The sequence below is a fragment of the Dipteris shenzhenensis genome, chromosome 12, assembly GCF_047967505.1.
Source record: "Dipteris shenzhenensis isolate YYH24624 ecotype China chromosome 12, Dip_SZ_1.0, whole genome shotgun sequence".
Lineage (NCBI taxonomy): Eukaryota > Viridiplantae > Streptophyta > Polypodiopsida > Gleicheniales > Dipteridaceae > Dipteris > Dipteris shenzhenensis.
Window position 1 is genome coordinate 20,718,508 of NC_141607.1, and position 11,533 is coordinate 20,730,040.

General features: G+C 43.6%; 1 protein-coding gene across 1 annotated transcript in view; it reads right to left on the reverse strand.

Moving 5' to 3' along the window:
* Nucleotides 1-11,279, reverse strand: part of ESP (separase) — a 30,652-nt gene extending 19,373 nt beyond the window's left edge. The window contains exons 1-17 of the mRNA XM_087383095.1: nucleotides 10,555-11,279; nucleotides 6,363-6,540; nucleotides 5,927-6,034; nucleotides 5,612-5,740; nucleotides 5,066-5,502; nucleotides 4,833-4,947; nucleotides 4,569-4,694; nucleotides 3,771-4,070; nucleotides 3,514-3,645; nucleotides 2,940-3,161; nucleotides 2,645-2,770; nucleotides 2,404-2,565; nucleotides 1,944-2,294; nucleotides 1,748-1,837; nucleotides 1,338-1,586; nucleotides 1,085-1,208; nucleotides 95-988 (exon numbers count right to left, since the gene is read on the reverse strand). Coding sequence (XP_087239221.1) covers nucleotides 95-988; nucleotides 1,085-1,208; nucleotides 1,338-1,586; nucleotides 1,748-1,837; nucleotides 1,944-2,294; nucleotides 2,404-2,565; nucleotides 2,645-2,770; nucleotides 2,940-3,161; nucleotides 3,514-3,645; nucleotides 3,771-4,070; nucleotides 4,569-4,694; nucleotides 4,833-4,947; nucleotides 5,066-5,502; nucleotides 5,612-5,740; nucleotides 5,927-6,034; nucleotides 6,363-6,540; nucleotides 10,555-11,258 — 4,447 coding nt within the window. The 5' untranslated portion in view covers nucleotides 11,259-11,279. The remainder of the gene's footprint in view (nucleotides 1-94; nucleotides 989-1,084; nucleotides 1,209-1,337; nucleotides 1,587-1,747; nucleotides 1,838-1,943; nucleotides 2,295-2,403; nucleotides 2,566-2,644; nucleotides 2,771-2,939; nucleotides 3,162-3,513; nucleotides 3,646-3,770; nucleotides 4,071-4,568; nucleotides 4,695-4,832; nucleotides 4,948-5,065; nucleotides 5,503-5,611; nucleotides 5,741-5,926; nucleotides 6,035-6,362; nucleotides 6,541-10,554) is intronic.
* Nucleotides 11,280-11,533: the final 254 nt, after the last annotated feature.

The window sequence follows — 11,533 nt, forward strand, 5'->3', positions numbered from 1 at the left end:
CCTTAATCTCCTTTGATACCTGTAAGTTCCCAGCCAACTTCATATCTCACACTTACAAAGCATATATCACACCAAAAAGGGAAGAGCACAATACCTTTTTGCATCAAAACCCTGGCCATCAAACGCCTTGCACACTCTTGCCATTTGAAATCGATCCATTCATGCATAGAGAACAGATTTCTCCATGTTTTCCTTTTGTGGTAGCACCAGCAAGTCCTGGCAGCATTTGTTCCTGCTTCTGCAATGGATGTATGAACCTCTTCATGCTCTTTTGTGGATTTCATATTCTGTGTTCCTCTCTCCCCTGATTTATGATGATTTCCCTCTGTCAAGGCACTACTATCCAGTCCTTTTGCAACTTCCTGATCCTTCTCATTTAAATTTTTGTCAGAATTTTTCCCTTTCCTTGTGCTTGGCTTTCTGGGCCTTTCCACCCCCTCTGCAATTTTTTGTTTCCTGGAAGTTCTATGTACCTTGCTTTCTTGCAGATATTTGTTATTACTTACACCCTGACAGTCTACTATCTCAGTTTCCAATCCATCATTTAGATTTCTAGTGGTGGATATCCTTCCATTTCCATTCCTTGTCTTTACTGAACCATTGTGCCTTGCACGTGATTCATTCTTAGGACAAGAAACTTGAGTTGACACTACAGCATACAATTTTTTTGCAGGGGAAGGTCCAAGATTTATCTCGTGCACTCCTGCAGTTAAGCTGTTTTCTGAGCACTCGATGAGGAGACAGTTTAAGCTTTGTTCAACCCGCTCATAAGCACTCACAGCAGTTGTAAAGGTCTTTATAGGACTCTCTAAAGTCTTATCAGTCCGCCGACGTTGCAAATTTCCAATGCGAAAATCCAAAAAGGCCTGGCCCATCTGTTTGCAGCGTTTGCAAACCAGACTCATCTCATTCTGATTGAAAAAATGCCAGGCACTTTCAAAACTGCTCTCGGCTAGTTTCCATAATTGGCGCTTTCTTTGTACCTCCCCTATAATTAGAACAAAATAGTCAACAGAGAGCAAGAAGCTGTAGAAGAGTATAATCAAACAAGAACACATCAAATCATGAGGGTTGGAATATGCACCAAGGCAGGAACTAAAAAGAGCTCGTAGGAGAGGGAGATTGTGAGTGCTTGCAAGTTGACAACCCTCTCGGAAACTTCTCTCCCCGTCATCCACACATCCCATCATTTCATCGAAGCTTCCTACCTGCATTAAAACCGGATTGTATCGTCTACTCACTAGTTCAGACAAGAAGACCTATTATGCTTTCTAAGTAAGCAGAACAACCTACTGCTATGGAAAACATAAGAAAAAGGAGTGTAGATGACAGCAGACCTGCATTAAACTTTCCAAATAATCTCCAATTATTCGCCAATGACTGATACTTGCTTGAGGCATCCTTGAAGGATTCATGGCGGGCCAATTATTGACAGATATGCATGCCACTGCTTCAAGATGATATTCATGTTTGGCATGTGAAGGCTCAGTTTTAGTAGTACCAGCCAAAGATTTCCCAGAAAGCTTGAAATGTCGATTCAATAATTTTAAACGTAGACGAAGCCCCTCCCTTGCATTGTCAAGAGCCTTTGAAAAGGATTGCAAAAGGTTAGAAAACTGAGTTAAGCGTCTACAAGTGTAATCAGTTCTACACATCACACAGATGAGCACTTCAGAACTGATGGACGAACAGCACAAAGGGGGAGAAAAGCATCAGGATTATCATACTGCAAGAAAGAGAAGCGTACTTCTTGCAGCTTTCCACTGTTTGCATTACAATCTGCCACCATAAAATATGCCTGAGACAATTTAGACAGATCCTCATTTGTTTTGAAATCCTGGCAGAACAGAATCTTACATAGGTCAGTAATTCAGGTAGTTCTCCGACAGAGAATTATAAATGTCTCAGTCTGACCTACTTGCTTAATGACATCAGGTCCATACATGTGAATTGTGAATGATTTCTGCCCAGTTGGATATGGCAAGGTCATCACAAGAACTTTCTTCATTGCTTGTTCTTGTGAAATCTTGAAGGATGTCTTTCAGCAACAGAGACAGTGGCCCATCAGGGTCTTTTCTGGCACAACTCTGCCAAAACTCCCTAGAGTTTGAATCTACTCCCAATTTCTGGGCGACAAGAGCTAAAAAGCCAGGAAGGAAAGGAGTGTGGCAAAGCACATGACTCATCTTGCCATTTCCACACAGTCTAGCACACGCATCCTCTGAGTTAATTTGGTTTGCAGCAGCCATATCAAGTAGTAGTCCATATACTCTACATTGCAAATTAGAATAGCCCTGTCACAGAGATGAATAAATACCATTGCTTAGAATAAAACCTCACAAATTACCCTTTTGCTTGTTTCCAGAGAGAATAGGAACTTCCAGTAAACTGTTGTCTATTTACCTTCAGAGCCAACAGGTCGGTGACATTTTGAAGTAAACCAGTAACCTCTAATCGTGCCAATAATTGGCACATTTCAGATGGCTGTTGATCCCGAGATGACTTGAATGACAAACATAAATGTTCCCATAACTCTAATGCATAGGAGATGTCTTTCAAAAAATCCTGTGATTTTAAAGTGATATTATAATCTTTGACGAAAACCTGTCACTCAAATCGAACTCTACAAAATTGAATTGTCTACCTGAGTTTGAGGATCCACTTCTTGAGAACAGAGTGCCCTTAGAAAACAATATGAGGCTAATTGTGCCTTCATTGAAGCTAGCCCAGCTATCACTGAATCATCACTAGTCTCACTCAGACAGTCTACCTGTTCATCCAGGGACATGGTAGTTTATGCTTCTATGAATCACATGTCAAATTTATTCTAACAGCAATATAGCCAAAAACAAGAAAATTCTAACTCCTACCACAAAGTGTGCCTAACGTTTTGTACATCCAGGCCATATAATTTCATCACAAAAAATGAGCTGACTTACCAAAATCTCAATAGCCTGTGTTAAGTGCATCAAGCAGTCATTAACTTCCTCCAAATTACACAGTCGAGAGATTCTTCCCATCTCCACAAGGATTTTAGATCGCTGCAATGGAAATGATTTATCTGCATACACTTTACTAAGCAATACACTCAATACCTTTTCTCTCATAGACAAAGAGAGACTAGGTTCAGATTCTTCCAAGGTCTCATAAAATAAAATCTCCTGAACAATCAGAAAAAGTGTCAGCTCGCTCTCTCTCTCTCTCTCTCTCTCTCTCTCTCTCTCTCTCTCTCTCTGTGCAATCACAGGACAGAAGCAGCCCCCCCCCGTGCGGGCACACACACACATTTCTCTTTGGGTATGCATCACACACCTACCTGGCGTATTCTCAATATAAATATAAACACACTTTTTTTTGTGATAAATATAAACATACACACACACACACACACAACCGACCCAAAATAATGTTAATAATAAAGCAAGAAAACAAACCAAAACATATCTCAACTAGGATGCACTACCAAAAGACATTTGCTGGAGCAAGTGCACTGAAGATTGTGCTATTCCTTACCTCTTCCAAAAGCAATCCCGCAGCATCTGGTGGTAGAGGAGGATCAAAGCTAAGAATAAGGTTGCAGAGCATATTATCCTCCAAGATATCTTTATCATGGCCTACCTTTGCTTGTCTGTCAGCGAGTACCTTCTGTGGCCAAGCACAAAATTCCTAGACTCTTGAGCCGTAAACCCAACTTCTCATCATAAGCATCAGGTCTAAATATAATAAGATCAGATGAGCCAAAACCAATGAAAGCTTTTAAGCAGAACTACCTTGAACCAGAGCTGCAAAAGTGATCGCGGAATGGGCTTCTTTGAAACTTCTGAGCCAATTCTTGACCAACGCTGGAGGCTCTCACAGAAAACCTCTGGCACTGCTTGCCAATTTTTACTTCGAATCAAACTATCAACCAGTACACTACTCTTTGAACAGGCGTCTGCTACAGCATCCACAAGATCCGTGGTCTTGATCGACATATCCAATGTGCCAAGTGGCTTGTCTATATAGTCAAGGTTGATCAAGGCAACTCTTGCCCATGCAGCGGCAAAAGAGATTCTGAAAGGTTCACATGCCTGCAAGCAATGTCCCATTATTTGCAAAAGGAACAATAGCTTCCATTCCCTTGTACATAAAAGCAATAGCTTTAAATCCACACTTCAGATTAATCAGATGTAGCATTACAAAGATACAGCTTGCAAAGAATACACAGCAAAGAAAAAACCACAACCCCCCAAATGAACATGACAAAGCAGGAAGATGGAGGCTATAGATAGCTGAACGCTGAGACAAATGTATGCATTTGTTATATTTGTTCTAAAGTCTCTTAATTACACTGCATGGCTACTAAAGCTGATTGAGAGTATCGTTAATGGCCGATTATGCCTTTGAAAAAGATATGCTCATTCTGACTAGACAAACATTTGATCCTAAATATGTAATAACAAAAAGTACACATGGATGCCTGCTAAGAAACTCAGAACTAGCCAAGTAGGCTGGAGCTTTCAAACATATTTTGTGCATCATCAAACCAAAGAACCTATGAAGATTTTAGCTTCCCAGATGGAACTTACCAAATCATGAAGCTTGAGGTTAAACAGTTGTACACCCATATTATAAGATGATGACATAAGCCACCGCAGCTCCTCTTGACCCACAAAAGGATCAGATAGGGATTGATTTATCAGCGAACCAGTTCCCTTCAATCAAAAATTGCACAAATCTGAACTCAACAGGATATTATAAAGCATCCTACTTTCAAAGCCAATGCCTTCTCACTTAATTATTGTGACATTTAGTTGGGATGCAATAAGAAGACCACAAACTGGTCACTTTACCTTGACGTCATCCTGTCTGAGCAAAGAGAGTCTCAAAGCTGCACTTCCTGCAATGAAAAAGGATTTGCTGCCTCTTTGAAAAATCTGTGTTTCATCAGCACTCAAATTACTGCATCTGCGCGCACACAATTATCAAAAGCAATGTCATCACTTGCAAAAAGAACCTTCTAAAGCACTTGAGCACCAGCCAATCAGCCCTTGAACATCCCAAAATGATCAATTAGATCTTGCACCTTAATCCAACTTTCACTGTTTCGCAAAAAAGGAATAAGCAGTGTTCTATGGTAAGATTCAAGTCAGACAAGAGATGTAGCTCTTCTTTTTTTGAAATAAATGCATCCCATTGAATTTGGGCATAATTTACTTCTGGCCTACGGACAAAGTCCAGTGCCCTGTAGATGCTTAATAAATTCACCCTCCTTTCTTTCCAATCCTCAGTCTGGAATGTTTTCACGACAGAGTTTATATCCAAACAAGCTAAAACCTTCTGCGCTGCCTTTATGCCACCTTGAAGTACTCTACAAACTGTCTGCACAAGCTTGTTGTCTAGACCCCACTCGGAGCACAACTCTGATGTGAATGTTTCATCAGCAGTGTTATAAGAATTGCTGGTTAAAATCAAACCAACAGCATAAAGTCCGCCCACCAGGATAATAGAAGCAGATGCATCCTGCATACAATCATGGAAATTCAGTTTGTCTGCTTTTCATTATTTAGCATTCAATTATGTGCGCACACTTTTCCAGGGATGCTCAAAAAATGCCTGGACTACAACATACCTGTGCTATCCGGTCGATGGTTTTGAAAATGTGGCACCAACCATCTTTATTTCGTTTTGCACTTTGACAAATTCGAGCATAGCATTCAATGAGATCCAGCACTTCATGGGAGCAACATACTCTTTGTAACTGTGCATGATTTTATGCACTTGTCAACCATTCTGCTCTACAACGGACATTAAAGTCTCAGGAAACATGCAATCAAAAACTACCCTGATACCCTCTCCAAAGTTCAAAAATCTCTTAGTTCTCTGATAAAGCCAGCTATCTGCATCTGCTAGATTACAAAACTGATCCAATCGGCCATACAAATACCTGCTCTGTCTGGGCATATTTGACCAAAGCTTCTTCACCCACATCAATCGCAAGCTTAAGGACGTTTGGCCCCTGTGAACTAAGCTGTGAACAGATACTCCTTGCTACCTGCAGGTTTAACTGAACTCAGCAAAGCTCTACAAGTAAAAACTACATTCAAACTTCAGTCTTTCTTGCACACTATCAATCCTTTGAGATTAGCTTTGTCACTACAATCTTGAGCACAATTATCCAGCCTCATGCTTTTTAAGGTCAATGCATTGTAATTAAATGAGATTCCTTTCATTTTTAGCACTGTCAAATTATAGCAAGCACGGGAAAGCTTCAAGCATATTGAAAAGAAGGCATTTAGATTATATTGGACAAGCAAATGTCAAACTTGAAAAGATTTAATCATTCCAAAGAGAGATCTCAAACAAGTGCAGCATGCCAGTACCTTGCAAAAGTGGTCCCTCATGGAAGACAACGCACATTGATGAAGTGTGAGAGAGCAGCATGTCTCCACAAGTTTTGATTTTCCTGGTAAACAATCTGACATCACAGTCATAAGGCACTTATGAAGTCCTCTAAAAAGAAGGGCTCTCTGCTTCTCAACTTTCTGAGCCTCCAAATAACTGCATTCATGAGAGAAGTATAATGTCAAGGAGAGAGAAAAAGAAAATGGAGAGTCGTAATCACAATTTATGAAAGCAAACACAAGAATAAAGCCTTGGGAAATAGCAAAAGAATAACCAGCAACAATCAACAAAAAAGGTGTATATTTGTCTAGAGGTATCCAAGAACATGCACGAACTCATCCTCTAACAACTAAATAGACGGTGCAGTTTCAACCTCATAATAGTCACCCAAAATGTTAGAACTCATGAGCTCCATCAAACATAGCGACCCCCCCCCCTCAAACCCCTCCCGGGCCGCCTCTATATGCCATTCTTTTCTAGCCATTTTGGTCGACCAGTTTGTGGATTTGTTGACCCCAAAAACCTGTTGGCCTGCCAACTAGATCAGACTTTGCCCATATGAAGGGCCTGCTGTAGCATTAAATGCCCCTCCAATGGGGCTGTGCAATAGCTGCCTATATGTCCTATCACAGGGCCCATGTGTGGCCCAAGGTGAGCTGCCCCCATCACAGCTAATGTACTGCCCATGTGGCAGCTTGTTCAAACCTCATCCATGGGTGTCTTCAGTGGCTCAAGGAGGAGTACCAAATGTCTATGACTGCCATCTTCTTGCACCTGTGTGCTCTAATGAGCTGCACACATGTGCTGACGTCTCACTGTTGCTTGTGCCTATGTTGCACCTTGCAGCTGCTGTAGTCTCCACCTTCTCTAGTGCCTTGGAGTTTTGCCTTGATCCTCTACAGTCCTTTACTGCCCTCTATCAATGTCTGGAGCATCCTTCAGAGGCCATTACAGTTTGCAAGGCTAGAACTGATGTATGCATTTGTGGCCCCAATCGGACCTTTTATAGGGCTGGAATCCCCTTAGTAATAGCTGAGCGTGTGCAGACCACAACATTCTCATTGTCAATTGATCTGCCCTGTATAGTGGGTCATAAATATTACCACTACGGACAAGCATATGTTGTCCATGTGGCAGCCTCTTATCCAATCCCTCGCGCCAACAAGATCTGCCAGGATCACCATGCCGGTCAGAGTAGTGGTAAACTGTGGCTTTAGCTCCACTCAGGTTGTGACTTCCAACTCATCCGAACCACTAAATGACTCCAAATCTTCATCTTCCGCAATGGGTAACTACTTCAATCGAGCTTAGCCGATTCCCAAAGGCACAGTGTGCAACCATCTATCACCAAGGTGCTGCCTAGATGTTGACCCATGTGGCTCCCAAAATGTGTTCACCTACCTCCTCATGGCACCTTCAAAACACTTCATCCTGTGTTGCTCTCCTAAAGCTTTTGTGGGCTTTGTAATGGTACCAGGCAACACACCTTCATAGTACTCCCTCAGCCAGCTCCTTGTAACGCTGTGTTTGCTCGGTTGAACCTTGACCTCCTTGATGTTGTGTAGGCAGCCCAATGGTGAGGCACAAGACTCCCTTCCGACCTTCATTGCTGCTGTGTGGGCAGCCAATGATGAAGACCACTTGTGGTGGTCTGCAACCTCCCTGCTGCAACGGTGGCAGCCCAAGTTGAGGCACCAAAGGCTTGGCAATGTTGCCCCTTTTGGGGGCTCTCTAATAGGGCTGGAGGCCCTAGCAAGTAGCCCGACCCAGTCTATAGAAAGGCTGATCAGTCCTACACATTGGACCAACCTGATCTGCCAACCCTAAGTCAGAACTGGCCTACACAGCTCTGTTTTTCTGTCCTTGTTCTGATTGTTCTGATCATGAGGCATCCATGCAAGTGCATTCAGTTTTGTCCCCATGGATGACCACGTGGTATCGCTAACTCTTTCTTGGTGCACCTCCCCCGTGCTCTCCTCATTTGGGGGCTCACAAATGGGGAGGTGACCTATGTAACTCCAATAATTTCTCGAAGAAACTCAGATGTTTATAGATGATGAGCTGATCACTGATAGTAATGGGTTTGGACCAATGTCCTTAGGCCCAACTTTTAGACTCCTCTTTAAAGCCTTTTCTTTGCCCCTAGGACCTAGTGGTGCACCTAGACTTTGCCCCTAGGAACTTCTAGCAAGTGTGCACTTCCTCTAGCCAGTCCCTCACCACCAAACCATTCCTACACTTAACCATGGTTAACCCTAGGTTAAGCGTGGCAAGCCCTAGATATAGGACAAGGGATCGTCCCCTTAGGTCCCTATCTTCAGCTGTCTAGAGCAGGTGGGTCAGCCTGCTTATCTCAGCTGACCTAGGAGGGTGAGGGGCTATTTATAAAACCCCCTCATCCCGCTTCATTCTTTTGAGCAGTCTTGTGAGCTCTTGGGCAGTCTTCTTCAGTACCAACAGGCTTTGGGGTTTTGGCCTGAGACCTCTTGTATTCTCTTGTACTTTTCTCTCTTTGTGAGCAGTTTGTGTGTGTGTGCGCTCTCTCTCTCACACTGTGTTCAGATTCCACAGCACTTCTCACACCTCTCTCCCTTCCGCTCTTTATCCCCCTCTCTCTAATCTGCCCCTACGACCCCCTTTTCTACATGACCCTGGTGGCGCTACAGCTTATGGAAACAAGAAGTATCTTACTTTTCCATTTGAGACAGATGGCATGCCTGCTTATCTCAGCCGACCTAGGAGGGTGAGGGGCTATTTATAGGACCCCCTCATCCCGCTTCATTCTTTTAAGCAGTCTTGTGAGCTCTTGGGCAGTCTTCTTCAGTACCAACAGGCTTTGGGGTTTTGGCCTGAGACCTCTTGTATTCTCTTGTCCTTTTCTCTCTTCGTGAGCAGTTTGTGTGTGTGAGTGCTCTCTCTCTCTCTCTCTCTCTCTCTCTCTCTGTTCAGATTCCACAGCACTTCTCACACCTCTCTCCCTTCCGCTCTTTATCCCCCTCTCTCTAATCTGCCCCTACGACCCCCTTTTCTACATGACCCTGGTGGCACTACAGCTTATGGAAACAAGAAGTATCTTACTTTTCCATTTGAGACAGGTGGCATGCATGACCTTTTTGCAGCAGCAAGCAGCTGTTGTTTCCAGCCAACAAGAACTACCTTACCTTTCCATTTGAGCCGCACGGCATGCATGACTTTTTTGCAGCAGCAAGGAGCCTTTGTTTCCAGCCACCACTTGCAGTTTTGAGGGCAAAATTATTTTTGAGGAGGGATGGCTGTAAAATGAAGGGGAAAAGGGGGTTAAATTACGGAAGCTTTAGTGAGGGTTAGAGGGGATAGTGGAGGGGACTATATAAGTCCAAGCCCTCCACTCTTGTAATGCTTTTTGAAGTGACATCTAATCCTATCTACTCCCTCCTCCCTCCTACTTGCAGCTCTCTCTCTCTCTCTCTCTCTCTCTCTCTCTCTCTCTCTCTCTCTCTCTCTCTCTCTCTTTCCTACCCCTTCTCCTTCCTGCTCCCCCTCATCCTCTCTCCCTTCCGCTCTTCTATCTCCCTCTCTCTAATCTGCCCCTACCCCCTTTTCTACAAATGTACTATGACATATTGCCAGCAAAAACTATTTTATCATCGCAATTCCTTCTGGCATAGTCCAGGAGCTACGTTTGTTTAATTAGCAGGACAAGAATTTACCAACTGATATCACCCAAAACGGGCCCAACAAAAAAAAAAGGAAATGCAAGATTTTGGATTAGCTGCGACTATTGACAGTGATGTCGCTTCATGAGCTCAAACATGCTGGTTATCTTCAGCAACGTTTGCAATGGATGATCTAAAGCAAGAGCCCTTGGTTATAGTAGTATACTATGTATTGAACGTCACAGAATCCCTATTTTGACTTGATGGGAATAGCAGCTCGTCATCGTTTGAGCCCACAACGTGAGGCGAGTGAGTATGCCTCTGATCCATGTGTGGTGGAATTGTGAAGAAGATATATGTCCTGAGCAACCTTTCATAGTGATAATGTAGAACGACAAGATGACATTTACGTTGACCATATCTAGTCAGGCTCTCTGGTAAGCCAGCAAAACCATTAAATGTTCCTTGCGTGAAATAAAATAAACAAGGGGCATAAGATCGGGACGTACTACATTAAAAGTATGGGCATGAGTACCTTAGCCACGGCTCAAGCTCCTGAGGAAGGGCCAACACCTTCTCAAAGAGAGCCAAACCCTGTGCTCCCATCTCACCCACGCAAACAATCAGATCCGTTGCTGCTCCTATAACGAGTACGACGAGCCCTTGCGTCAACTGTTGGGCACTTTCTGGAGGAGGAAGAGTTAGCGTATCTTCCTTGCGTTTTAGACTTTCTGATTTTCCCTCTGTTATAACGCAAAGGCACAATGAGCGCATGACTCGCAAATCCTGTGTCAATGCTTCCTGGAATCGCTTCCATGCCATCAGACGTCGAACCAGCCAAGACCTTTGAATCTCTATCTCAAAGGCGCAACCAACGAGGCAATGGCGCAGGCGTTCGAAGCAATCTAAAGCGAGAGACATGGAGAAGAACAGCTCATCTGCCTTCATTTTGGTTTCCTCTTCATCCGTGACAGGCAATTTGGACAGTCCAGCAGAGCATAGCTTCAGAATCTGTCCCAAAAAGGGTACGTACTGCTTCGCCGCACGGTGCTTTTCGGTGTCGAATGTGTTCTCCTTACCAGAAGACTCCTCTAGCTTCCGAATGGGCTCCAGGTATGCTTTCAGCGAGACAGAAACGCCGGAGACGAGTAAATGCTCTAGTCTGTACAATATGGCGTCTGCATCCTCGGTCCTCGCCGCCCGTTTAGCTTGCCCGCCCCTCTTCTCTTTGAGAACCATGAGTGCAAGGGGAAGGTAAAGGAAAGACGGAGTGCTATGCCACCGCAGAGAAAAATTCACTGCGTGTCATGCAGAAATGCTCGATCCAGAAGGACGAGCAGCTGCCTGAAGAAGCCGAAAACTTGTGGTGCTGTTGATGAAATGGAAGTTGGTTGATCAGGTCGAAGATGAAGATGAAGATGAAAATGAAGAAGAAGATGATGAAGATGAAGATGAAGCCTTAGTATTTTTTGAACTTTCCTCCCGCCCAATGCTCCTTCATACCTAAGCTTTCT